This window comes from Chinchilla lanigera, unplaced genomic scaffold, assembly GCF_000276665.1.
Source record: "Chinchilla lanigera isolate Chin_1 unplaced genomic scaffold, ChiLan1.0 scaffold00036, whole genome shotgun sequence".
Taxonomy (NCBI): Eukaryota; Metazoa; Chordata; class Mammalia; order Rodentia; family Chinchillidae; genus Chinchilla; species Chinchilla lanigera.
The window spans coordinates 19,716,263-19,744,177 of NW_004955437.1; the positions used below are offsets into that span (position 1 = coordinate 19,716,263).

Sequence of the window (27,915 nt, forward strand, 5' to 3'; positions counted from 1 at the left end):
TATGTTAGACGTAGATCTGCTCCTTACTTTGTACAGCGGTAAGAAAACTCTAGAAAGCGCTGGGGAGGGCAGCAAGCGCTTGACACACTCTTTCCAAACTCACTGCCGATCTGTGGGTCCCAGCGCTCCCTCCTCTCCCGCGCCACCTCCGGCGCAGTGCCGCCCGCGGCCGCCCGGGGGCGCTGTGGGACCCCAGCCTCCGCCCCACCGCGCGCCGCGCGGGCTCCGCACTCTCTCGGGAGGCTGCCCCGGCCGGCCGCGTCCCGCCCGTCCCCTGCGACCCGCCCGTCCCCTGCGACCTGCCGCCCGCTCCGCCCGACGGCGACATGCGCGTCCCCGCGGTCCCGGAGGCCGGCGGCTGGTGCTTGGGGCCCCTGTTCCTCGCTCTCTTCCTGACCGACTCCCCAGGTAAGGTCCGCGGGCGCCGAGGCAGCGCGACGGAGAGGCGGCCAGTTGGGAGTCCCCGCCACCTGCTGGGGCCTCCGTCCACCGCACGCAGGCTTCGGGCCGCTGGGCAGCGTGCGCAAGTGTCCCCGCTGGGCACCGGGTACTCCGTAGCTCTGACAGCTGACCCGGCCACAGGCAAGGAGTCTTCTGAGGGCTGCCTGTCCTACCCTCCCTCGGCCAGACAGCCCAGGGCACAGGTAGCTCCTGCAAGGCAGGGGAGGGGTAGGGAGGGTGCAGCCTGTGCCAGTGTCTGTGCCCCGCTTTTGACAGCTGTGGCACTGCTCTGCCCCTCTAGCTTCAGGGCTCCAGTCTCAGAGGGTGCAGGGGGTGTGGTGCCCTTGGCCGGTGCCCTGCGCCCTGGTGACGCTCCTGGCTGAGCTCTGGTGGGTGCCGCTCAGGGTGGGCACTGGTGTACTCCCAGACGGGGCAGCGCTGCCCACAGCCAGATTAAGTGGTCAGCGGATTCCTGTTAAGGGGCTGCAGCTCAGACCAGTGTGGGGCTGCGGAGGAGGCAGTGCCCTCTTCCAGCCCAGCCTCACCCCTTCTGTCTTTGGATAACACGGCATCTCTGCAGCCTCAGTTTCCTCAGCTCAGACAGAACCTCCACATGGGGAAGTGCGAAAGCTCAAGTCCCGATGGCCATGGCCCCAGATGGCATCCCGGGCAGGACACAGGGGCTGGGTGGTGGTGGCGGTCCCTCTGGTTCTTGCCTGTCCAGAGCTTGAGAGCTGAATCTCCAGGGTAGCGGGTCTGGCAGGCAGCCTGGGATCCAAACTTACGGGGAAGGCCCAGGGAAAGCGTGAGTCACGCGGGGAGGCAGGATGGAGGTGGAGGGCTTGGCACAAGGACCCAATGGGCAGTCAGAGGATGAGAAGCAAGGGGAAGATGGGATCAGAGGGAGACACCCTAAAAATAAGCAGGATGTCTGAGGCAGCTTGATATCTCAGCACCAGGACTCTGGCCTGGGCTTCTCATAAGGAGGGACCCCACACCCAGCAGACAGAGCTGCCCAAGCCCTAACCTAGACGCTTCCCAAGATGACACCTAGGAGCTAGGGTGATAGCTCAGTGGCACAAGCACCTGCTTGGCAAGCTCAAGGTCCCGAGTTTGAGTCCCAGTATGTATATAAAAAAGATGATACCCAGCAGGAGGGAGAAAGTGGGGTGGGGGAGGAGAGTGGGGCGGCCTAGCCCTGAGGCTTCCAGAAGGAGCAGGGGTGGCTGCAGGCAGGAAGCTCCCACCCTGGAGGGCCACCTACCTGGCCCCCCACCCAAGTGACTGCACAAGGCCTTTCCTGTTTTCTTGCCCCTTCTCTGCCCATATGTAGCTGGGCTTCTGTCTGCTCAGCAGCCCCACTTTGGGAAACTGAGTCCTAGAGAAGCAGGGTGTAGGACGTGCTTGTAGAGCTTCCAGTTGCAGAGAGGCTGAGGGGAGCCCAGAAGCCCTGGCAGGTTTCACCTTCACAGCCAGGAGCCCTCCCTCTCAGGGGCCTTGGTGTCTGAACTATGCGGGTGTCAAAGGGCCACCTCCTGCCAGCCCAGCTCAGGCAGGCAGCTAGGGCTGCTCCAAGTTGCCCCCACCGAAAGGAGTCAGAGACTCCCCCTGGCCTGGGCACTAACTGTAACCTCGGCACACTGTGCCCTGGGCATGGTCACTCAAGTCAAAGCCTTTATGGCCGGAAGGTGAGTTAGAGTGGCCAGGGCAGGCCAGCACCGAGGCGATGGCAGTGGTGTTAGGTGCTCAGGAGCCCGGAGCCAGTGAAGACAACCCTTTCTGGGCCTGGTGCAGGACAGGATGGCTAGCGGGGCACCTTGGGGGACAGGACCCAGTGGTCCCCAAAGGAGCCACAGCCCCTTCTTCCCCAGGACCTGTCTACTCTCTTTACCCTGTCCTCAAAGCTGACTCAGGAGTCCCAAACTCAGGGTCCAGCATACTCGAGCCCCTGGGGGTACACGGTCGCTAGGGAGGGGTGATCCAGCTTCCCCTTCCTGCTGCGAGGCGTGGGCCTTGTTACATAACCCAGACCTGCAAGCCCCTGACACAACAGTGGTCAGCTCTTAGGCAATCCCTGGCCCACTCCTCACCAGGGATGGACAGAAGCAGAGAAGCAGCCTGGGGCCAGTCCATGGGCAAGAGGGGCATCTACCCACTGCCAGGGGACCCCCAGGGGCCAGAATACTGAGGAGCCCCTCAGTGAGCTGACCTGATTGCTTCTCTTAGCCCCAAGCTGCCCAGGGCCCTGCTGGGGCCTGACCTTCCTGTGACAGGGTGGCTGAGGCAGGGGTGCACTTCAGGGGAGCTGCAAGGGGTCATCCCCGCATATGCAGTGTGTGGGGTCTTAGCCATGGCAGGAGAAAGGAAAGGAGGGGTCTTCAGAGCCCATGGGCCCGTTGGCAGTGTCTGAGCCCTATCTACCAAGCTTGGAGCCCCATGTTCTAAGTTAGCTATTGTGTCAGGCCCAGCCTGGCCTCATCAGACAAGGGTGAGCCAGGGGTCAGTGCCGTGGATTCCAATGCAAAGGGTCCCCTGGCATGGCCGTGGCCTCCACATGGGACACTTGGGTGGGAACAGAGTAGAAAGGGGGCCTAGGCAGCATCCTGCATGCCAGGGCTTCTGTACAGCCCGTGTTTTGGGCTTTGGGAGTCAGTTGTATATGAGTTCAAATCCCAGACTGGCCATTCACTGCTCTGTGACCTTGGGCAAGTTCCTCAGCATCCCAGGCAAGTCCCCTGCTTCTGTAGCCCTCCCTTGGAGGCAGTGTGCTCAGCTGGGGAACCTGACCTGGTGAATGTGGAGTAACAGGTTATTTCTTGGCTTCTGGGGACCACATACCAGTGGCTTTCTGACTGAGCATCTCGCTGCCTACAGGGCCTGCGAGTGCCTGAGGCATGGGGAAGCCATGGGCACAGGTCGGGTCCTGTCCCCCACAGGCGCCTGGAGGCAGGGAGAGACTGAGGGTGCAGGGAGGTGCCTGCTGTTCCTCCTCTCAAAGAGACAGAGACGTTGCGAGTTCAAGGCCAGCCTGGCTCAGGGTTTCTGCATCTCCATGGGGTCTTTCTTGCCTCTGATGTCCACAGTCTACCTGCGGCTGGGCATCCCGCAAGAGCAAGGCAGTGACCACCTTCCTGGCCACCAGTGATTCCAAAATGAAGTTGTTCTTCTGCAGACTGTGCAGGCCCAGCTCCTTTCGCCCGTCTCAGAATCCTGTCTCCCAGGAGAACAGGGGTCAAGTCTCAGCTCTGCTGCTCCTCCCCAGGGGACCCTAAACACACACTTCCTCTCGGTCTTGCAGCAGGCAGGCTGGGTGACAGGGTCCCAGCTGGCAACAGCTCTCCTGAAGGGTAATTCCACAGCGGTGTTTCCCGAACTCTTGTGCTCATTACCTTTTTGATTTCTGCCCTATCTGCCCATCATGGTATCTACTGTTTTTTTTTTTTTTTTTAACTCTACTCATTGTTTTGTTTGAGTAAGTAGATTTCAAAAGGAAACTTTATATCACTGTCATAAGTGGAAAGCCAGTATCACCTACCATAAATAGATCAAAGTCACTAAAGCACATAATAGGAAAACCAAATAAGGGTATTAAATGCTAGTTGGAAACTTTAGCCTGGGGAAGGTGCTGAATCTGAAGCCTGCTGCTGTCTTTTGGGAAATAATACAGTAGTAATATTGATAAAACAGAAAAGGAGATTAGCAAGTGATCAAGAAATGTTTTGGAGGCATAGTGCCATCAAACTGGGACTTTCTCTTTGATGTAATCAGGACCGGGAGAGAACTGAAAAGGGATTAACCTTCTTTCTATATGATTCAATCTTATTTAATGTAAAACCAAAAGTAAAACTACGCAAGTAGTAGCTGCTGCTTGGCAAGCTGGACTCTCATTGGCCAATCCATCTGTCCATCTGTGGGAAGGAGGCGGGGCCTCCAGCTGGTGCCCAGCTCTCTCTAGTCCACAGAGAGCAGTCAGATGGCCTCAGACCTCTAGAGGCCTGGGTTCAAATCCTGACCTGGCACTTACTGTGAAGCTCTGGGCAAGCTCCTTAAGCTATTTGTGCTCAGGCCTCCTCATCTGTAAGATGGAGCTGGTTACAGCACCTACCTCTCAGGGTGGAGTGGGGGCGATGAAGTCACCTGTGCAAAAGTGCTTAGACTGATGCACAGCACAGAGCAGCTACTACCGTCACCACCTCTGAGCCTCCTGCACTGGGGACAGGAGACTTGCATGGGTCCCAAGGGAGCTGGCTGGAGCCGCCTGTGCTGTGGCGCATAGTCCTCCTCAGGGAGGCCCGAGTCTGCAATGGAGTAACTCTGAGAAGCCTCCCCGGCCAGGACTCCTGGCCCAATGCCCAGGCACTCCCAGGAGTCTCTGTCCCCGCCTCACAGACACTTTCCCAAGGTGCTGGAAGTGCTGCTTCCTCCCATAGAGCCCACTTCCCCTTCCGGGCCTCCTCTGTCCATGTGAATGGCCACTTCCTGCTGGGGCAGGTATCAATAAACACATCTGAGATGCCCTTTGTCCTCACTGGCCGGAGAGCCCCTGAGCAGACTTGCTGGCCTCAGCCCTCTGCCTGCGTCCCGGGGCACTTCCTTTCTTAGAGTGACAGTCTGGTCCCAAGGGTCCCTGCCTCTGTTTCCCCCATGCTGTGCGTCTTGGACAGTGCTGGGGATGGAGCCTGGCAGGAGCTGGAAGCAGGTCCCGTGCCTCCTGGAGTGGCCTGCGAAGCCAGGGGCCAGGCCCTTTTCATCTAGAGCAGCGGTTACAGGGTGATCTTGAGCTGTTTACTGGAAGAGATTGGCTGTTTGGGTGGGGCTCCCAGGCCTGGCTAATCAAGCTGGGGACCCAGCTCCCAAGGCTAGGCGTTGCCTTGGTGACTGGGGCAAAGCTTACACCGGGTCAGAGAACATATACAAGCCTGTCTACTCCCACACACACCCCACTCTCACACACGCACCCCAGGCACGCCCACGGCAGCTCACAGGGGCCTGCTGCATGGAAAGAGGCAGAGGTCGCGAAAACTTACATCCAAAGACGTGAGAGCCCAGTGTGAACTCCTCTCCCCCTGCTGTGGGGGCAGAAATGTCACCAGAGGTAGCGTCTCATCTGTGGCCGAGGCGCCTCAGCTCCAAAGCTGCAGACACAGCTCTAAATTCCAAGCAGTGACCAAACTCTGCCCTCCCCAGTCTCTGGCTCATGTTAGAACCTTGCTAAGTATTTGTGGAATGAAAAAATGATGTGTTCTGTTTGGGTCTGAAGCAGGGGTCAACTCAGAGTCAGTTCCTTCTCTCTAAATAGTTGAGAGATGAGTGTCACTCTGCCCACCATGGGGGGGGCACTTCCTGTTCCAAGGTGTGGATCTCAGCTCAGCCACAGAGTGCTGTGTGGCCTTGAGAAAGTCACTTGACTTCTCTAAATTTGTTTTTTCATCTATAAAGCAGGGATGAAAGCCTGGTGTGGTGGCGCACACCTGTAATCCCAGCACCCAGGAGGCTGAGCCAGGAGGAGTGCTGTGTGTTTGAGGCCAACCTGGGCTACATAGTGAGTTCCAGGCCAGCCTGAACTGCGCAGGGAGACCCTGTCTCAGAAAAAAAAAAAGCCAAAGAAAACCCCAACAAACAAAAATAGGGGTAATAACACCTATATTGTTGGGGAGGGTTAGGAGAATTAAATAAGTAGTCATAAGACAGTCCTTTTCCTGTGCACAGCACTTCAGAGCTGTCAGGGGCCGCAAACCATGAGATCCCTCTCCCTGCTCTGGTACTGGGGATTGAACCCAGGGCCTTCACATTGAGCTACATCTCCAGCCCTTTTTAAATTTTATTTTGAGACAGGGTCTCCCTAATTGGGCTCGAATTTGTGATCATCCTGCCTCAGCCTCCCAGAAGGCTTGGATTACAGGTGTGTGTGCCTCTGTGTGAGGCCCCTGGGGTGTCTCTAAAGTGCAGAAGAGGACAGGGAGGATCAGAGAAAGATGGGACTCGTCCAAGGCCACAGAGCAAGGCTGCAGAGCTAAGTGGGCCCTGGGGCCCAGGGAGCTCAGGGTTCAGACCAGAGTCATAATCTTGAGAACTGGAGTTTCCTGGTTCCTGGCATTTGTCATGTGGGTGCTCTTGTGGCCTTGCCCACTGGAAGGTAGGGGCTGGGCTGGGAGCAAGGTTGGGCCCCAGGAGCAGCCCACTAGCTGAACAGCCATGGGCCGGGTTATCTTCCTGGCCCCTGCGCTCCTGGCCACCCTGGAGCCAGAGTCCTTCCTCCCCACCCACTCTCCCTGGCCTCCAACAATGACCCAGGTGTCCAAAAGGATCTGCTCCTGACAATAAGCAACATCCTCTCGCCAAATAATTATAATTCCAGGCAGGCGATGCTTCCCTGCTAATGTGAGTGGCGCAGGCATGGGCCCGGCTGCCTCCCCCCGCCACCGCACACCTCTCCGCTGTTTTCCCCAAGGACGGGCCACACTGGCCTTGCCACAGCTGGAAACTCAGACACAAGAGTGGAGACTTTTTGGGGCCTCCACCCTCCCCTCCCCAGGAAAAGAACCTGAAGACGCCAGGTCCACTCCTCTCTGGCCCCTCTTGCTGGAGACTGAACCAGTGCCCCTGCCCACCCCCAGATCTGCACCCCAGGGCAGCTTCTCCTTTTCTAAAAGGGGAAGAAGTCCTTCAGGGTGCTGTGGGGTGGTGGGCAGCGTGTGTATGTGTTTGTGTGTGGGGTGTCAGGGATTGAGCAATGCCCCCTTCCTGTTGTCCCCAGATCTTGTTTCTCTGTGTCCCCCTGCGGGTTTTCAAGGAAGGTGCCTCCAGGGCCGAAGGTCCCTTCTTCACTGCTGTGGTGCAGGGCTGGGGTCATGGGCACCAGTGCTTGGGCCCAGAGGGCTGTCAGCCCGGGGCCCTGCCCAGCTCCCGGTCGCCTGGACCCAGCCACCCGCCACCTGCCTCTGCCTCCTTGGTGCCTCTGCTCTCACCAGTTTGGTTCTGTGCTCTACTGCTTATTTTTGTTTTGGTTTTCTAAAACAGCGTCGTACTATGCAGCCCAGGTTGGCCTTAAACTCTCAGTGCTCCTCCTGCCTTAGCCTCTCCAGTGCTGGGATTACAAGCGCACACCACCGTACCTGGCTGTGCTCTGCTTCTTGCTTTTACCTCCACTCCCCTCTGCCTGTCCCCTCCACCCAGCCCTGGCCTGCAGCCCCGGGCCCTGCTGAGCCACCCTCCTGAGAGCCCCTGGTGTGTAGATGCATGGGGCATGCACTGTTGGACCTGTACTTGGCAGAGGGTGCTGGGAGGAGAGGTGCTGGTGGGAGCTCCCAGGTGGGTACCAGGAGATGCACCAGGCTTCCGTGTGTGGGCCATGGTCCTTCCAGGGAGCACAAGAGAGCCCTTTCCCTCTCAGGCCTCACTGCCAGTGCCTGGCACAGCCACGTCCCGGCCCATGACAGGGAGGGAAGTCCAGCTGGCATGGGCAAAGCAGGGCACTGCCAGGTGGTCTGGTGTACCAAGCCTGCTGCGGGATGGGGGTGGGGGCAGCAGGGGACAGCTGATCACCCCGGTTCTGCCAGGCTTCTGTGGGTGGTCACCTCTGTGCTGAGCCTGAGGGTCACATTGGGGACCCTTCAGATGATGGGCTTGGGCCTTGGTTTCCTCATCAGTGAAAGGGGACTGAACAGAGCGCCTTGCTGGCAGGCTCATCAGAAATGCACAAAGCCTTCTGCATTGCACGAAGCACATCATCTTCCGGCAGACCGGACCGGGTCCTGCTTCTCTGCAGGCCCAGTACTTGGGCTCTGAGTTCAGACAAACTGGAGCTTCGGCCAGACCACCTCCCCTTCAGCCTGGGTTGCTGCCTAGAGCGGCACCCAGAAGTTCTGAAATCTGCCCACCTTAGCAATATCTTTCCCAAAACCTGGGGCTCCCAGACACAGCTCCCTCTCCTGTGTGAACAGAGTGAGGAGAGGTGCTGACAGTTTAAAACTCTACTCCTGCAGACACTCTGGGGCCATGGCTTTGCCTCTGCTGATACACTCCAAGGTTAGAAGACAAGCTGCTATCAGTCACTCACACCTTAGTGAGAAAGTTTGAAGCTGGCTTTTCCATTCCATTTTTTCCCCACTCTTAGGAAATGTTTCTTGAATTGCTGAATAATCAGAGATCCCTGTAGTTCCTAGGTGTCAAACACCAACCACTAGCAAGGGACTTTCTGAACATTTCATGTAAACCATTACTAATCTTTACTTCAGTTCTACCAGGTAGATATTTCCATTTCTGGGTTTTGATGAAGATTCTAAAGCCCAGAGTCTAAGTGACTCACAGCTGCTGGACTCCAGAGCAGCCTGGTCCAACTACAGAAGCTGCTCTAGGCGCCCTCCCTCTTGACTGGGCTTTCTGTCCTCCTGGCGGGTCCCAGCCTGCTGCCAAGTGCCCCGGGCTCTGAGGTGGGGCAAGGACATCTGGAGGAGGAGAAGGCATTGTCTAGACTCCTGGGCAGTGATGGAGAACCCTTTAGAGATGAGTGCCCAAAGGGCAACCCCAAACCCACTTATTTATCGCAAAGTGCCAACACTGCAATGAAACCTGAACACCGAGGTTTGAGTTTAGAAAGAATAACTTGTACAGTAACATTTTTTGTTCTAAAAGAAAAAGAACACGTGCAGTGGTTCACCACTGTTGGCTAAGGGTCTCCGTGACGCCCCCAGCTGGGGCAATGGAGAGCACAGAGCCATTTGGCTTCTGTGCATATTGGCAGCCCTCCTTCCCTTTCTGCTATGGCCCGGATGGCATGAAATAAAGACCGAGGGTGCACAGCTGTCCCCGCAGGGTCTGCAGCGGGCATTTGCGTTTACGTCCACAGCCTTCCCTCACTTGGTCCTTACGATGCTGTGGGTAGCACAGGAGAGGAAACTGAGCCTCATGTCACCAGACAGAGGAGCAAGGGCTCCACCCTGGTGTTCTCTTTTCTGAGGCTTCGGGGGCCTCAGCATGGTTGAGTGCTGGAAGAATGGGTAAAGAGGGCCAGGAGGAGCAGTTGTGGTGGTGCACCCCTGTAATGCCAGGACTCCGGAGGCTGAGGCAGGAAGATTGCCATGAGTTTGAAGCTGGGCTACGTAGACCCTCTATCAAAACAAACCAAAATGAATGAAAAAGAGGGCCTGGAGATTGCTTCATTTGCTTATCGAAAACCAGGCAAACAAAACTCTCCAAAAACTAGGACATGGGCTTAGGAAACAGGTGGAGCCCAGGTTCCCAGCCTTGTCCCTTGGGTGCCTTGGGTCCCCGGAAGCCCCAGCTCCCCTGCCACCTTGCCTGGAGACACTCTCCGCTCGCTGAACTCCATCTGTCCATCGAGTCCACAGACCCTTCCTCCTTCCAGCAGTGCCCTGACTGTCCCCAGAAGGCCGCTGCCCTCCTTCTCCAAGTGCTCCGGAGCCTGGCCCTGGGTTGCCTTTGCCCACAGGGTTAAAAATGCAGGCCATCAGCTCCCAGGGCACCGGGCTTTCGCGTGCACATGCTCTGCCGGTGCCCAGGGCCTGCCGCTGGGGAGTGGCCAAGGCCAAGGGTCCTATGTAGCACTGTGAGGGTGGCAGGCAGGTGACAGTCTCTCCTCCTCCAAGCAGGTCTGGTAGCAGCCTTCAAGGTGGCCACGCCATACTCCCGGTATGTGTGTCCCGAGGGGCAGAATGTCACCCTCACCTGCAGGCTCTTGGGCCCCGTGTCCAAAGGGCACGATGTGACTTTCTACAAGACCTGGTACCGCAGCACGCGGAGCGAGATGAAGGAGTGCTCGGAGCGCCGGCCCATCCGCAACCTCACGTTTCACGACCTCCACCTGCACCACGGAAGCCACCAGGCTGCCAACACCAGCCAGGACCTGGCCCACAAACACGGGCTGGAGTCGACCTCCGATCACCACGGCAACTTCTCCATCACCATGCGCAACCTGACCACGTGGGACGGCGGGCTGTACTGCTGCCTTGTGGTAGAGGTGCGGCACCACACCTCGGAGAGCAGGGTCCACGGGGCCATCGAGCTAGAGGTGCAGAGAGGTGAGGCGCCCACGCACCCCCAATGCATGCCATGAATCCAGCTGTGCAAGTGTGCGATGCTGTGCTGGACAGTGTGTGGCCACGCTGTGACACTGCTGCTCCCGCGCATGTGTACGGGAAGGGAGGCCGCCTGTGGGTGTGACTTGCAATTGCTGGTGAGATGGGGGGCGCGTGTGGTCCTGATTGTGACCACGGGACTCGTTCATTGAGGGGTCCACAGGCCTGGGCTGGGCGTGTGACCCCCTTGTGGCGATACTGTGGCCGTGGAGGGTGCAGGCCCGAGGTGGGTGGCTAACTTCCCTCTGGGAATGCGTGTCCTGCTGGGAACATGGGGCTGGCAGGCTGCAGGGGTGTGGGTGCCGTGGGTCCCTGCTTACCCGGGGGTGAGAATGGCCAGGGCGAGAACATGCCACGGTGTGTGTGTACATGCGTGCATGTGTGTGTACGTGTGTGCAGGCTCCTGCTGGCTGGGCAGGCACCAGCATGCATCCTTGTCATGGATGAGGCGCGCTGGTCTGGACAAGCCTCCCTGGCCTCCTGGGCCCGACACCCTGTAACAGCTGTTCTCCTTGCTCCCACAGGCAAAGAGGCACCGTCCAAATGCATTATGTACCCGTTCTCCCCCGAGGACAGTGACAGTAAGGCCCATCCTTTTGTCTCTCTGGGTGCTCTGTCCTCTGTCCTCATCCTCATCCTTGACCCTGACCCCCTGCTGACCTCTGACCTCATCACCCTGCATGCGGGATCCCCCACCACCCCTGCTGCTCCCATCCCTTTGCTTCTTCCTTGGCTGCAGCCCCAGAACCCCACTCGCCTTCCAGTTGCTCCGGACCCCAAAGGGCCACCCCCTCATGCAGCAGGCATGACCAGCCTCACTCTCCAGACGTGGAAACAGCCACAGAGAGGTGGTGTAACTTGCCCCAACCCACAGAGGCCAGGGCACAGCTGGGATCTGGCTTTGGGCCTTTCTGGCGCTGCCCGGCTCCCCTTCTTTCCAGCTCCAGGGGAGAAGGGACATGAACAGGTCAGTGGGTGGTGCCACCCGGTGTTTGCCCAGAGAGGGGCCTCTAAGGAGAAGGGGCTCTAAGGGTCCGAGGTGGGGCGGGCGCTCAGGTCAGGTGAGAATGCCCAGCAGCCTGGGGACAACAGGCCAGGCCAGTTGGATGCCCTGCTCTTGAGTGGAGAGGTCCCGGCTTCCTTGTCTGTTACCAACCTGGTACCCATGAGGCATCTGTGCAGACTAGCCCCTGCTGAGGCCTCTGGGAGGACATCCAGGAGGGCCTGAGGCAGAATGAGGCCAGCCCACCGGCAGCCCTCAGTCAAGCCCTGACTCGAAGGCTGCGGTGACTTTACTCCAACAACCCATTTTTCCAAACCAACAAACAACGGCCGAGAGCAAGCACAGTGTGCACTTCAGCCCGAGCTAGGCCTTCACAGAGCTCAGGGTCACCTTGGCATAAGCCACCGTGCTGTCCTCACTTCCCTCTGCATGGCCACTTCCTTCCCACGCGGCGGCTCATGACTAGCGCACACATGCGTGTCGGACAGGGCAGCTCGCTGGTGGGCACGCATGGCGGTCACTTCCTCACAGCACCTTCGCTCTGAGCAAATGCCCAGTCCCACTTCTTCCTCTGAGATCTCGCAGAGCTGCAAGGCACTTGCAGACTGTCACCTCCACCACAGCCCCGCGTCACAGGCAGGGAGACCCAGGTTCTGGCAGGTGAAGGGATTTGTTCTGGGTCTCTCAGACCCAGAGCCAAGGATGTCAGAGAGCTAGCCTCACAGACTGTGCATGCTGCCCAAGGGCCAGCTGCCTCCCCAGGGTCAGCCCGACTTTGAAAATAAGCCATGTGATTTCAGTCTGGGGAACAGAAACACGAGATGCCAAAGGGGATGCTGCTGGAGAGACCAGGTACAACACAGGACACGGAGAGGCTAGGAAAGAGGCTCAGGGGAGGAGCGCTGGGAAGTCCCGGGCAGTTAGAGCCCATGCAGGAGGCAGGAACCTTGAACTGGACCACCAGGATGCTCAGGGTTTTCACCTGTCAGAGCTGTGAAACCTCCCTCTGCCCGCTCCTTCCAGTGACCTGGCTTCTTAAAGACCAAAGGGACATGCTTGCTTCTGCCACCACAACTGAGGACAAGGGCATGGCTTTGGTGACTTCAGATGTCCTCTTCCAAACTCTTGGCACCGAGGCAGAGTCAGTTCCGGATGAGGAGAAACCTGGCGCACTCTGGGAGGGGGTGGGGCTTTGGGCAGCGCGTTCTCCCGCTGGGTACCATTTCCCCACTGGGCATCAGAGCAGTGGCGCTCCTTTTCTTCTGCCCCGGAGGCAGCAGTGAGTGCTATCCAAGGGGCTGCTGTGTGCCCAGGGCCAGGGAGCTCGGACATAAGAGAGTCGTGACGGTGAGGACCTCCACGAGTGCCTCAGGTCGGTCCAGCTGCAGTGCGTCAGGGTGGGGGCCCAGGGTTGCTGGTGCCACTCACTTATCAAGGAGAGCTAGAAAGTCGATTTTATAGGAACTCTCAATTTTAACATGTTGGCAACTAGTAAAGAAAAGTCTTTGAGGGCCATGGTTGCAACCTGAGTGGGTTGCAGTGAAGAGAGGTGCCAGGAAGTGGTGGGAATAAGACCCTGACGTCGGCCAGGCTGCCAACCCTCTCTGTGCCTTACTGTGCTCATCCTTCAGGGGAACTGGTGATCGCAATAGTGTTGCCTTGTAGGGTGCTTATGAGGCTCACAGGAGGCATCTAGCACATGCGAAATTTGGAGAGCCACCCTGGCCCATGGTAGGTGCCTGTGCATGTGGGCCATTATTGCCTCTTGGTGCACACTTCTGGCCCTGACCCCCGAGTCCGCTCACCCATCCCCTGTGCCAAGGCAGGACGGCAGGTGGATGGTAGCATACAGTGGAAGCGGTCCCATTTCCTAACGATTCTGGAGACATCTGCCCGATGACCCACGTGACCCTAGAGCTGGATGCTGGGGGCTTGTCACTTTGGAAAGATCCCAGCCCCTGCTCGCTCGAAGACCGTGCCCCACAGCAGCCCAGCACCTGATCCGTGAACGATGCTGCCAGCCAGGCAGTTTGTTGAATTTTTCTTCTCTAACCTCAGCCTGAGTCTCTCGAGTGTTCTCTTTGGGACATGGGAGAATAGCTAGGCCAGGCAAAAGTCAAAGCCCATTGGCCTGAGGTAGGGGAAGTAGCAGGGGTGCTGCAAGCCAGGGAAGTCAGTCCCCAGGCAGCTCCTGTTGCTCAGGGTTTTCTACTCTGTTGTCCCTTTCCACTGACCTAGCAGGGAGCTCCTTCCTCTGCACGTACCCACAGGGAAACTGGCAGCGCTAGATAAAGCCCAGTTGAGCCTGGCCTGGATGGCGATCAAGCAGGCTCCCTCTCTCTAGGAGGTGCCCTGGCTATGCCTGGGGAGAGCTGTGGCCAGGCTGGGCTCTGCAGAGATGCCTACAGCCTCAGATGACGGCTGAACCCACAGACCAGTCCCCAAAGCCCTGTCCCTTGCCGCAGTCTCAACTCTCAGCCATCGTTATAAGGAAAACCCAGGCTCTCAGAGCAAAACTCAGTCTTGATCTCCGGGAGGGGCTGCCAGCAAGAGGAGGGGAGCACTCCTGGGGACATGAGTCAGGCAGGAAGATCTGGCCAAGCCTCACAGGCAGGCAGAATCAGTGAGCACCTGGAGAACTGCACCGAATATTGCATAGTAAGTCGGAAGAGGCCTGCCATGACAACCAGAGAAAAGCACTCTGCAGCCAGCTCCTCAGATATTGCCCCCAGTGAGGTCTTTGATGAGGTTTAGCAGCACCGAAGCAGTACCTAGTTATAGCATGTTTTTACTTTCAGTATTCTACATTCAAATGCAGCCTTGGTAAGACCTGCAGGGAACCTGCTTTAATGTGGAGTGGAGCTCGCTTTGTAATTAGCCTAGCAACTGTTCCTGTTCGGATGGAGACTTCTGAAGTGCTTGAAAACTGTTTGTGCTCTTCTGCCATGTGAACAAACCCCCTGCGAGTTGTTTACACCACCGTGTTGCTTTGCCATACGATGAGATAAAAATGGCCTTTATTCCCAAATAAAGTGCAGAAGCCACATTTAGACCATGGCCCATCCTATCCCCAAAGCTCTCTGGGGTGAAGATGACAATGGTGATGAGGTATCCCAGCAGTCTTTTGGCCCAGGAAAAGGCTCAAATTGGGAAGGAAATGTGTCTACGCTGGTTGTGGTTATAAGGGCTCTTCTGTTCCCAGCTAAACTCCTAGAGTCAGCAGATGGACTGAAATAAATCAAACCCCCATGTTGCTGGGACCGAGAAGTGGTACAACCTTTTCTGAGGGCAATTTAGCAACAGCCTAAAAGAAAACCCACACGTACTCTGGCCCAGCACTTCGAGTGCTGGGGACTGACGCCCAGAAGCATCTGCCTGAGTGGGCAGCAATGCGATGTAAGGAGCGTATTGCTCCCTCACGTTATGTGGGGGAAGGAAACAAGCAACGAGGTGCTGCCTGGTGGGGACGTTTCGCCCAGTTGGGCTGAGCTGTGTGTGGTAAAGCCCTGAGCAGGGTGAGGTGGCTCTGTGCCCACACACAGGGATGTCCACGCTGGACCCATCCAGTGGGAACTGCAGTTACCAGATGGTCCATATCTGCCAGAAACACAGGGAGATCATGGGTCTGGATGGACACATGAGGGGCTACGGAAATCTATGATCCCTTGAGTGGGTTGAGGGGAGGCTAAGGAGGAGACTTTTGAATTTTTTTTTAACTTGTCTTTTGGTTTCTGTAATTTAAAATTTAAAAATGTCACCAGGGCTGGTAGTGCCTGATGTAATCTCGGCACTTGGCAGGCTGGGGCAAGAGGATTGCTGTGAGTTCAAGGCCTGCCTGGGTGACATTGTGAGTTCAAGGCCAGCCTGAGCAATCATAGTGACCTCAAGGCCAGTCTGAACTACATAGTGAGATTCTACCTGAAAACAACAACAAAAATTAAAAGTGTCAGACAAAGATGAACATTTCTGTAGTTTGTTGTTCCAAGTATGTTTCCTCCGTGCCTAATATGGTTTCCAGGGGCCTACAGCTAGAGTCCCTCCAGGGGGTGGCTGGGGCTGTTTATTTTGTATTGAGGTAAGATGTATGACTGTACAACGTAAGTGTCCCTGACCCATCTTCGAGGGTACCATTTAGTGGCATGCAGCTGAATCACACTCAGTGCTGTACAGCCATCGCCGCTGTCTATTTCTAAGACATTTTCATCCTTTGACCTTGAGCTCTGTGGCCTAGGGCCTGTGAAGGGCCTGCTTCCTTTCTCAGGGACAACCCGTAGCCCTGGGTTGTCCAGCTGTCACTTGGGTGTGGGGTGAGAAGTCTGCGCTCTCCTCCCTGTGGCTGCCGCATGTCTAAGTCTGGCTTCTCTGTGCTCTGGGGCCCCTGGGTGAATGTGGGTCCTCTGCCATCTAGCCTCCCCTCTCTGGGCCTCAGTTTCCCCCCGCAGGAGGAGCAGAGGGAATGGGGCCTCACCTTGGCTATCTCTCTGCTCCTACAGACATCACAGCTGCGGCCCTGGCCACGAGTGCCTGCATTGTAGGAATCCTCTGCCTGCCCCTCATCCTGCTCCTGGTCTACAAGCAGAGGCAAGCAGCCTCGCACCGCCGTGAGTACCTGTGTGCTGGGTGTGTGGGTTTGTATGCATGTGACATATCCAGCCTAGCTCCTGGTCAGCAAAGGCACCCAGCAGACACTGCGTCTCTGCTCCTTGCTGCATTCCCAGCAAGGAGTGAAAAGAAGGGACCAGGCTTGAGTGCCTGGCAGCTACTGTGGCTCCCAGGCAGTGTTGGATTGGTGTTCCATCAATAAAGAAAACACCTGTTGAATGAATGAATAATCACACACTGTAATAGGAACACCTCATACCAGTTTATAAACACGCTGCCCCTCAGACAAAGATCCTTTGGGTACCTACTTTCATGTGTGGGTGGGTTTGTTTGTAATTGGTAGCAAGTCCTATGACAAAAACGTAAGTTTTGACCAGGTGTAGTCGCTCATGTTTGAAATGCCAGCACTTGGGAGGCTGAAGCAGGAGGATAGGTATGCGTTTGAGGCTAGCCTAGGCTACACAGTGAGTTCAGGGCCAGCTTGAACTGCATAATGAGATGCTCAGTGGTCACCAGGCCCTAGCAGATGGGGCTGCTCTGCCAGGCTCTATGCCAAGCCGGGCACACGCATTTGCTCACTTAAAACACAGAACAGCCCCCAGAACTTGGTTCCACTCTTTTCCCCTTTTACAGATGATTAAACTGAGGCTAGAGACATTTTATAACTTGCCTAAGAAACCATTCAGCAAATAAGCGGTGAAGCCAGGCTTCAAGATCCTGGCCACAAACACCTTTCACACCCTCCTTCTGGGTGACAGCACCTCTTTCGATCCTCTGACCCTGCCTGGGAGCCCGAGTCTGCCAAGGGTAGGTGGGTAGGAGCCTGGGACCCTGGGGGCCCCTTCCCTGCCTCTGGCCCTTGCCTGGCTGTGGAGGCACTGAGGGAGGACTGCTGTCACCCGGCCATCCCTGATCTCCTTGGCCTCTATCTACTCCACACCCTTCCCGAGGCCCAGCCTAGAGCCCCACAGTGGGTCCCTCGAGGTTTTCAGCCACCTGCCTCTTGCTCTCAGAGCTGCCCTATTCCTATCACAAACCTCACGGCCCACCCACAGGAGTCCTGAAGCTGGTGGGGCGGCAGGTAATGGGGTGAGAGCAGAAGAGGAAGCCAGGAGCTGCTGCTCTCCTGAGGCCGGCAGGGCACAAGGAGGGAGCCCCGCAGCTCCCAGAGTCAGAGGCGCTTTCTGTGCCCTTCACTCCAGACCACAACGCTGCCTCGTCATGTGGCCAGAACAGGGAACAGGACTGGAGAACAAATACGTCCTGGGTGGAGGACGCCGTGTGTGTGTGTGTGTGTGTGTGTGTGTGTGTGTGTGTGTGTGTGTGTGTGTGTGTGTGTCTGTGTGTGTGTCTGTGTGTGTCTGTGTATGTGTGTGTGTCTCCCCTGTGCTTTTTCCTGGCAGCCTCCCCTCCGACAGTGGCTCCCGTTGGGCAGGGGGAGGGGTATAGGAAGGACAGTCACAACACTAGAAGGTGTCCCGCAGACATGGGGGCGGGATGGTTCTACTCCTCGCACTGTGACACCTTCAGGCCAAGTGCTGGCCCCTGGGGCTCCTGGGAGGGTCCCAATCTCCAAGACACAGGAGAACTGGACTGAGAGGGGGTGTGTGAGTGCAGTGGTTAATTAGGGGTGTGCTGTGCTCCATGTTCCATGTGCCCCTGGAGCTCTAAGTGACACTGTTTTGGAGCCACTGGCCACGTCTCTAGCCCTCGCCTCCTCACTGTGTGCAGTAACAGAGCAGGAACAATTATTTATCTTGTCATAAAAATGCTTTTGGGATCAGTCCCCTTTCTCCCTCCAACAGAAAATTTTAAAAGGATGAAAGATTGTCGTCTGATCTCAGACTTAGGAACAGAGACATGAAATGTGAAACACACCATTTGCAAAATGGAGGTTGGGGGAGCCTGGGACCGTCTCCCCCCATGCACGTTCTAAAGAAGCAGCTGCCCTGGGGGTGCAGGAATAGAAAGGGCCCTGAGTCCCGGGGTGCAGGCAGAGGCTACCAGAGTGGGTGGCAGGTCGGGGATGTGCCAGGTGTGCTCTGGCGGGAAGGTGCTGGGATCCTGGCCTAGAGGAGATGCTCAGGAATGAGCCACACTCGGGGCAAAAGGAAAAAACGGGGCTGGGGGCACAGAGGGGGACAGTTTCCTGGGCCTGGACTCCTCTCCAACTTTAGATTGTGACTCAGTTTCTGCAGCTGTAAATTAGGACCCACATCCTCACCCCAGACGTGGTGGAGAGGACGAGATGAACATACACACGTTGCACACACGCATGAAGCCTGACACGGAGCAGCCCCTGTGAACGGGAGTCACAGTTCTACAGATTTCAGGAACTCGGTGTCACTTCTCTGAGTTCAAGTTCGTTCTTCAGCAGCGCCCCTCCCCCACCCCATTTCCCCATCTGCCCCCAGCAGCAGAGCTCCTTTAAGTGAGTAGGGTCTGCGGGAGGAAGACGAGGCATTGCAAGGAAAGGGAAGCTGGGGGCCCCTACATCTGGCTGGTGGCCAGTTTGGGGGGTGGGGAACCCCTAGAGTCAGCCAAGGCCGCCCCACCGTGAATGAAGAGTAGAGAGTGGGACAGTTAGGAAGTGACAGATGCTTGGTCCCCTAAGCCTCCCCGAGACATGTCACCTCTATTAGGTAGCCTGGAGGACAGGGCAGAGAGGACCTCCTGACTAGGAAATGACCTTGAAGACCCCACCCTTAAGTCATGGCTGAAGTCCAGAACCAGGCAAGTGTCCAAACAGGAAACCACAGCTTGCAAACTCAGGAGCCAGGCTTCTGGTTGACCTTAAATCCTGAGGGTCTGTGTCATTGAGCCATGGGGGAAAGTGTGGGGCGCCTTGGGCTTCCTGGTGGCAAACGCTGCGTGCACTTGGAGAAGAGAGGCTGAGTTTCACTCATCCACAAATCTGCCCCCCGCCGCCCACCGGCAGTGGAGTCCCTGGCAGGGCAGGGGCTGTTAGACGGGTTCCCCGAGAGGGGCCTCTGTCAGCGGGGCGGGGGTGCTGTCAAGGGAAGCCTTCCTTCCTCTGACCAGGTTCTGTCTGTCCCTAGGTGCACAGGAGCTGGTGCGGATGGACAGGTAAGGCCCGCAGAGACACACTCACCAAGGCCAACAGGCCAGAAGAGATACTTCTGTGCAGCAGGGCCTCTGCTCAGCCACCTAGCACCTGCCCCTGGGTGACAACAGGCACTGAGCTGCTCAAAGGGGCAGCAAGCCCATCCCAGCCTGAGAGGTGGCTCCTCCCCTGCAGGATCCCCAGGCTGGAGGGCACCAGCGAGGGTGGCGGGTCGGGCACAGGGAAGGTAGGGGAGTGTGGGTCCTGTACCCTGGGCTGGCGACTGGCTGCATCCTGGCCCAGAGGACGAGCACAGGAATGAGCCACACTCAGAACCTCAGCCACTGTCCCAAGGGGCTGAGCGCCCCTCCGCATGTTTGAAAGGACAATTTCCAAGACACAGTCAAAGGAAGTCTGGTCTGTGATCCTGCCAGAATCTCAGAGTTGAGGGGACCTTCACAGGTTGTCCCCTTCTCAACTGGGAAGAGAAGAGAACCCGTCCACTCAGTTCAGAGAGCGCTAGGGACACTCAGCTCCAAAGCCATTCACCATGGCCCTGAACACCTGAGGCTGGTGTTTGGGGTGTGCCTCTGGCCATGCAGTGATGGTCAGACCAAGGGAAGAATGGTGGCCAGTCTGGTGGCTGCCCAGGTGCCCTGAGCTCAGAAAGGGGCAGAGCACAGCCCATGCCTTTGCCTGCAGCCTGGGGTGAGGGGACGGGAGGGGGAAAGGGGCGGCAGGAGGAGCAGAAGCTGCATGCCATCCCGGCAGCGCAGGTGACCTTCGTTCTGCTTCTCTAGTGCCATTACCCAGGGAATTGAAAACCCCGGCTTTGAGGTCTCTCCGCCTCCCCAGGGGATGCCTGAGGCCAAGGCCAGGCCCCCTCTGACCTACATGGCCCAGCGACAGCCGTCTGAGTCTGGGCGGCACCTGTTGTCTGAGCCCAACACGCCTCTGTCTCCTCCGGGTCCTGGGGACATCTTCTTTCCATCCCTGGGTGAGTACTTCTGTGACCTTGACCCTCAAGGGCATGACTCCAAGCCCCGAAGTCTTAAGGTGTCCCTCCTTGGGAAGTCCTCACAGCCTCGTGGTGCAGGGTTGGGGTGAGTGGGCAGAGAACCCCCTGTTCACCCTGCATCTCCTTTCTTTTGCAGAGCCAGTCCCAGACTCCCCACATTCTGATGTCATCTAAGCCAGCTAGGGACAGTGGGCAATGCTGGCTGGATTTGGGCAGGTGCATTGGAGCCAGGGCCGGCCCTGTGACTGGCTCCCTTCACCCTGGCCTTGGCTTGGCCTCCATCCTCCTGCTTTGAGCCCAGACTCTGCTTTAGCCCCACTGCCTGGACCTTCTACCTTCTGGATGCTATGCAGGGGAGAGGAGAAGATGCTGGATTGCTCAGCCATGCCCCAAGGATGCGAGGGTGCTGGGTTCCCTGAGGCCTGAACTTTACCACCTACAGATGCCAAACGACCTTCATCCTAAGAAGTCCCCAGATTTCCAGCTCTTTGTCAGCCTCTTTCCCTGAGAAAGGAGTCTTGGGTCTTGGCAGCACAGACAGGACAAGGTAGGCACTGGGCAGGTCCTTCCAGTGCCACCCTCCTAAGCACGAGACAGGGGAGCAGAGGAGGAGAGATTCCTGCCCCCTGGGATTGGCCTGGCTGCCCTGTCCCCTGCTCCACGGCTGCTTCTCTGTTGGCCTCACTCTCTGTACCCATGGGGGCTCTGGAGCTGGGCCTGCCAGTCCCCAGCCACTGGGGCTCCTGGAGCTGCCTCCCTCTGGCAGTGTCTGAGGATCTGTCAACAGGTTATACATCTAGGGCTCCCACTGCCTGCATTCTGGTCCCCAGAGCTCAGTGACCAGAGGCTCTGAAGCAGGAAGTACATAGTGGGCACAGTGGCCACTGTGAGCCAACTGGCATCTTGGGCAATTTGAGGCCAGGCCAGAGGTTGTGCCACCCATGGCAGATGGTCCAGAGGGAGGTGGGCGGGGCCTGCTGGGGAAGTGAGAGCAGAGTCCCGCCCTCCACATCCCCTGCTCCAGGGCTCAGCATGGGCACCAGTAAGGGTGACTGCATAATGTCTCGTGCGCGAGTACTAAAGGGGGTGCTATTAAAAACTGTATGGGCAACAGATGCAAGCTGGCACATGCATTGGAAGCACCAGATCTATGTGGCTCTGGTTCTGATGTGCAGAGCGCTGGGGACTCCTCCACTCCCAGCCTTTGGGCTTCTGTTCAGCTCTCACCTCGAGTTGGGGGTGGGACCAGGACAGAGAAGTGCTTCTCTCTGCTCAGCCCCTGGACTCTCCTACTGGAGTCTCCCATGGCAGGGTGTGACCTGGGTTTGTTTTTGTATCTCATAAAGGAGCCCTCTGTGGAAATGCCATTGAAGGGTTTAAAGCATGGGACAGACCTGGGGTAGAGGGTGGGGAGGCTGGGCACTTCCCCTCCAGCCCCCAAACCCTGGGCACCGTGGAGAGCATCGTGCCGGTGTGGGCATTCAGGGCCCCGCAGCCTCTGCTGACTCTGCAGAGACTGAAAACCAGGACTGCAGGCAAGGACTCAGGGCCAGCATGCAGGTGGAGAAGGCTGCTAAGCCTAGGGCTGGGGCGGGGGCTGGGGAGGGGGAGCAGCTGGGGCTGCAGTCCCCAGCCATGCCCCCAGATCAGGCCCACTGGCATAGGTCATGGAGTGGGGCGCATCTGCCGTGCCTGGAGCCGGGGCTGGGGTCCGTGAGCAGAGAGTGAGCACAGACCTCACGGCAGGAGGGACACCAAGTGCTGGCTCCTGCTTTGTGCCCAGAGTCCCTTCTTATATTCCACCTGCTGCTATTACGCAGTACCCCAGAGAGAGCCAGCCGTTCTCCCAGCTTGTGGGGGCCCCTGGGCAGGAGTGGGGAGGTAACGTGTATTTTTTGGCAGGACTGTGCTACCCTAGGGTCCAGGGACAAGCCACAGACCACTTTGGTCCCCCAGCTCAGGAGGCGTGTGGCCTACCCTCTGGGCAGGCTGGCATGGGCAGGTTGTCTCAGGTGCAGAGACAAGTTTCTATGAATTTTGCTGCCAGACCCTGGGCCTGGCTGCTGTCGTGTGCAGAAGGGAGGTGGCCCCTGGCGGAACAGCCACCACACTTCCTGCCCTGCTTCCTCCTGCACTCTTCTGCTCTGACCCTTGCAAGTGAATGTATCTTGGGCTTCGTGGTTTCCTGTTTTCGGCGAAATTTACTGAGCTCCAGGCTCCATCTTCATCCATGACCAGGGCCCTGCCTGCTGCCACCCCACGGACACCGTCCTTGCTGCAGCTGGGAATAGGCAGGGTACTAGAACAGCTCTCCATGTCACCAGGATAGCAGGGCCTCTGAGAGGCCATCCTTGGTGGCTGTGGGCTGGAGGACATGGGACTGAGTCAGGGGCATGAACTTGCAGCTTCCAAGGCGGGACAGGCAGCCCAGGGCTGGGAGGAAGTTTGCTGTTTAACAGGGAGGCTCCCAGGGTACTGGCTTCCTGCCACTCTCAGTAGGCCCGGGGGGTGGGGCTGGGGGACATCTATGCCATTAGGAACTTACTCATTGTTACGAGAACAGTCAGGAACTGTGGCTGTCTTACCCAGCTCAGGATATTCACATCCAGTTAAGGTGTCCTCGGGAGAAGCGGAGGGGCAGGGGCTGGAGGCTACCTTGGGAGAGGTTTGCTGGCCCAGGGGGTGCTGCTTAACACAACCTAGGGCCCCTGGTAGCTGCTGCTGGTCAGGGTGCCCCTGTCCAATGGTGATGGGCCCTACCATGGGTGTGCAAAACCCCTGGGACCTGCATCTCAGAAGACCAACCCTGGGGCTGCCCTCACTGCTGCCTGTCCAGAGGTAACCCCCCGCCCCCCAGCAGTTCAGGGCCTGGGGCAGAAGGCTGCTGCCTGGTCTTCCTCAGGGGGTGCTCCTGCGGGGCTATCACTGCCCCTAGTCTGGGCACCGGAGCCCTGCCTGCTGCAGGAGGGCTTTCCGGGTGTCAGCTGGAGCCCTCTCAAGCTGACCTGGCCGTGCCTGGGACTGGGCTAAGAATTGCTCAAGGAACCACAATAGATAAAAGAGGAACCGGCTTGTCTGCCAGGACACTGGGTGCAAAACTCTCTTGATAAAAGTCTCAGCCCAGCAAGCAGCTGTCTGAGCTCACAGAGAGGACGGGCTGTCTGGACCACCCCTGCTTTGCCTGGTCACTTCTCTCCCCACCAACCCCTCACAAATGCTGCATCTGAGTTCTGGGAGGATGGGGCCTTTGGACTTGATTGCAGAGCTGATAACTGATCCATAGCCACTGGGTGTTGGGCTGAACCAGGATGTCAGGGCTCTGTTCCCGGACCACTCATATCAGTCAGGGCTGCTTCTGACTATCTTGGGTTTCTCACTTCCTCTGGGCCTGGCAGGATCTTCTCTATGGCAATGATGCCCAAAGCTTGCATAGGCCAGGGGACAGATGCTTCATTTTGTTTCTCAGTTCTGGTTTACAGGTATGACCTCCTGAAATATATGTTCAGAGGAATTCTGATGTATTAATATGGCTTAGTGAGAAAGTGCTGGGATCAGCTAGCAATGCCTGCCTTGGGTGTAGGAAAGGAAGTGGCAGTATGTGTGCCACATCTTGGGTATGGCTTCCAAAACTCTCACCTGTGTTACCTCTTGGATTCCCCTTGCCCTCAGTCCTGGGAGGCTTCATTTTCCCCATTTAATGCATTGGGAAACTAAGGTTCTGAAAGACCTATGTTTTGTCAAAACAAGTGAATGGCAGGGTTAATGCTTGGGTCTCCTGCTTCCCAGGCCTGTGCTCCTTCCCTTCACTGAATAGCATTATAAGTCGGGGCCTGGCAAGGCCTTCACCTTGAAGCACACACCAGAGCCCTGAGAGATGAATCTGTGCCCCTAAGTCCATGGTTCCACCTCCCTCCACACTAAAATGCTATTTGTGCCCTGCCTGACCTGAGCTTTCTCATACACGCGTCTCCTTCTGCATCAGCCCCCTGGTGGGAGGCCAGGAAGCCATGAGACTCCTGGTTGGCATGGTGCCCGTGCACCCTGCTTGCCTGCATCAGGAGATGGGGAAGGGAGAATCCCTCGGGGACCACTGAGCTCCAGGGACTCATGGAGAAACTCTGAATGTGCATTGTCCTGCAGCTGCAGGATGTCCTGCTGGAAGCAGGGTGCGGGCAGGGCTCCGGGTTGCCCATGCTGGGCGGGAAGGCCCCCAGGCAGGGAAAGGGCCAGGCAGGGGTTCCTGAGCGTAAGCCAGGGAAAACAGAAGCAGGAAGGAGCAGGCTGAACAACACAAGAACGATCGGCACTAAGACAGGTGCTGAGCTGCTCAGGGCCATGTATCCAGTTCACAGACTATCACGAGACCACCGCTGGGGCCTCGTGTAGCAGCAGTGAGTAGTGGGAGCTTCTCTTTTCCTCTGTGTGGACAGGTGACCTCTGTAGGTCCCCACAAGCCTGAGAAGCCAGTGTTTGTTATCTGGGACTGCATTTCTTATTGGCTTCAATTTGCGCGGCAGGGAGCCTGTGTCGGGCTCTCCTTCCCTTCCCAGCCCCTGCTGAGATGCAGAAGGCTGGGGTCCAGCTCTGGCCTCCCTGCTGCCTCTGTGTCCTTCCTCTCTGGGCCAGCGCTTCCTCCCGCAGGGGCCTCCATAGCCACTGAGACCTCTCTCCCCGAGTCTGGGCATCCTGCCTTGGCCTGGAGCTCGCTAAAGGGCAGGAGCAGTGCAGTGACTTCCCCTGGCCAGTGGCATTGTTCATCACTGTGAGGCAGGCCTGGGGCTGGCCCGGATGCCTCTTGTGCCCAGCTGTTCTGGGCTGGGGTGACACAGGGTGGAGACAGCCTGGGCGAGTGGCAGGAACGTCCGGCTCTCAGGAAAGTAGGGGGAGGAGCCAGGGAGAAAAACAGGGTGGGAGAGGACTCAGTTACAGGATTTTTCTGGGCTTTGGGGAAGCTTTTGGCTGCAGAATCTCAGGCTTCCTCCTGTAAGATAAGGGTGTAAATGACAGCCCTCTAGCAAACCTCCCTGATGGCTGGCTGTAAGCTCCCAGCACTCTTATCACATTAGAGAGTCAACTCTGCCTCCCACACCAGCCCTGCAGGCTCAGGGAGGCAGCCCTGGGGCCAACTCATCCCTGCCTATAGCTCAGGCCTCCTCAGTGTTCTGTTGAATGAATGAATGGGTGAATGATTCCTGCATGCCCCTGTCCCCTGGGAGGGCTGCTCCTATGGTCCCGCTTGGAACCAGGAAGGTCACAGCAGATGGCAATGAGGGGACAGGTGCAGGGACAGGCCTGTGGGATTTCTCTAGACAGATCTGTGCGGGCAGCATGGCCCTCCTACACCACTAGACCATATGACCTTCCCTGGAGTCTCAGCGCAGCTGGCCTGGTAGCTCTGGCTGCTTCAGGAAGGGTTGGGATCCTCCTTCCTCAAACATTCATCGAGAGAAATCTTCCCAGTGGCAGAGAAGTCCCTTGCTCTGGCTGCCTCCTGCTCCCTGAGGACACACACAGCCCTGAGGGGTTCACTGCCTAGAGGTGAGGGTTGGGCCAGGGGAAGCAAATCTTTAAGGGTCCAGTGTTCCTTGGAGACAGATGCCAATCATGGCTGGGCCTCTGTCTGTCAGCTTCGGCCCCACCCAAGTCTGACAAGCATTAGCCAGGAGCCACCTCCTCCGGAAAGCCTTCCCAGCCCTTCTCAGTACCCTGTCTGCTGCCGGAGGCCCCTGCATGAGCATTCTCATGGCCTCTGTCCTCCTCAGCTGCTCTCCTTCAGGCCAGGACCATGATGTCTTCACCTCTCCAGTATCTCTGGTGCCCAGCAAATGGGCATCCGGGGAGCACTGGCTGAATGAATGGATGAGCAAATGAATGATCAAAGGCAGCTTAGTGCTGTTTTCTCAAACTACATTCTGTGATCGCAGCAATTTTTCACTCAAGTATCTCCTGCAAAATTCAAATAATGGAGATTATTTCCCCTGCAAACTGATAAAGCCGGGACAAAGCAAGGAGGGGACATATTCTTTGTGAATTAATGTTTTCCTCCTAGGACTCTCTTTCACGTTGGCCCCTGGTGCTGTTTGCTTGTGTTATAGTCCAGAAAGCCCAGGCCTGAGGCAGCCCAGGAGGCCACATACGTGCTGCCCAGGCACTGGCTCGGGAGCTCCGTCCCACATCCTGCCCACACAAAGGTGTTTGGGCCTTGGAGCAGCCCTGGAGATAACCGAGGTAAGGCAGGCAGATGCTGCCCACCTCTCCCTCTGCCAGGGAGCAGCACCCTGGGCCCTGCCTGAGGCAGGCCTGGAACAGCAGGCACTGGAGGGCTCAGCAGAGGGTTTGGCCAGCAGCTTGGAGCTCTGGCTATGGGACCAACCCCACATTTTCCAGGGCCTGCTTAGCCCATGGCCATCCTGTGGATGGCCAGGGTGGGCTCATCTGTCTCTAATTCCCATTATTCTGGGGTAAAAGGAAGCCTGATCTGGTCTCCACATCTTAGGGTCTTAGAAACTACGTGCGTTCTGATGTCTGCTTCCCCGGGGAGCCTAGGGCTGTGGGGGTGGGGGTGGGGCTGGGGGTGTGGCAGTGCTATCAGTGCCTTCCAATCTTTTCTCTGCCTCTTCCTTGCCAACAGAGTCCTGCTCTTGTTTGGGGCCGTAATACATCTGGCCCTGAGTAATGAGCCACTTGTGACAATGCTGTCCCCCATTTTTTCCAACCCCCCATGTAGGCAGCATGCCCGTGTGGCCCACGACTCGCCAGTAAGACACCCAAGAACTCTGGGGGCTGGGTCAGGGAAATCTTTCACTTTCCTGATAAAGGGGCAGCAGTAACTGGCATACCTCTTTATCTTTTTTTCATCTGTCTGCCTTGAGTGAATCCTGACCTGAGGGCTGGTGCTACAGCAGCTGTTGTACAACCATAAGATGTGAACTCTGACATGACTCAGCCTGAAATCAGTGTTTGTAACTCACTCCAGAGGTCGATGTGAGAAAATGCATTCTGATTTATGATGCTATAGTGAGGTGTCTGTTACTTATAGCCAGACACATCTCTAAGTGCTGCTGGAGGAATGACCCAGATGATTCACCTTCCCCTGCAGCTGGGTGCAGCTGCACAAGGTTTATGTCAACACTGCGTCCCTCCATGTCACCACCATAAACGATACCTTTCCTGCCTCACCCCTGCCCCCAGGGAGTTACATGTGTCCTATCAGTGAGCGCCTGCCTAGCCCACTGGATATGGAGGGCTAAATTAATCAGCTCTGACCTCAGGGCAAGGCTCTGGGTTGCTCATGCTGGGTGAGGGCCCGGTCCAGGGGTGCCTGAGCCAGTCCTGTTTCCTTGACTCTCAGAATGGGCTGGGAGGTTTCCTGAGATCATTGGCCCAATTCCTAGCCCTCCCCAGAGATGCCCTAGTCAAACAGCCCAGCCTGAGCTACTCCAACTCCTTCTCCTACCTGGAGGAACCCCAAGGTCACCTGTTGGGATAGAAAGAGGCAAAGCTGAGGCCTCGCTTAGAATCGAGGTCCCCAGGGTCCCCAGGCTGCAATGCTGTGTCTCACCTTTACCTCCTTCCCTCCCACACTCTGCAGTTCTGTATCACTTAGTCCTGCAAACCTTAGTTTAACTCCCTGTGTCCTGAATCTATGCTACCTTGTGACTTGCCTCGGCCAAGAGAAGCTGCAGAAGGG

The 27,915-nt window shown here is 57.2% G+C and overlaps 2 protein-coding genes across 9 annotated transcripts in view; one reads left to right on the forward strand and one right to left on the reverse strand.

Annotated features, from left to right (window-relative positions):
• Positions 1 to 27,915, reverse strand: part of Cdh23 (cadherin-related 23) — a gene marked incomplete at its 5' end in the record, with an annotated part of 360,927 nt that overhangs the window by 32,471 nt on the left and 300,541 nt on the right.
• LOC102005300 (chromosome unknown open reading frame, human C10orf54) lies at positions 204 to 27,166 on the forward strand. 2 transcript variants are annotated; one of them, XM_013516838.1, is made up of 7 exons: positions 204 to 408; positions 10,050 to 10,481; positions 11,063 to 11,119; positions 16,035 to 16,142; positions 19,203 to 19,230; positions 20,008 to 20,204; positions 20,362 to 27,166. In XM_013516838.1, the coding sequence occupies exons 1-7, from the start codon at positions 327 to 329 to the stop codon at positions 20,397 to 20,399; spliced, it is 942 nt and encodes a 313-aa protein (XP_013372292.1). In that variant the 5' UTR covers positions 204 to 326; the 3' UTR covers positions 20,400 to 27,166. The 2 variants fall into 2 exon arrangements, with proteins under 2 accessions (XP_013372292.1, XP_005390084.1); XM_005390027.2 differs by having other exon boundaries at positions 206 to 408; positions 10,053 to 10,481.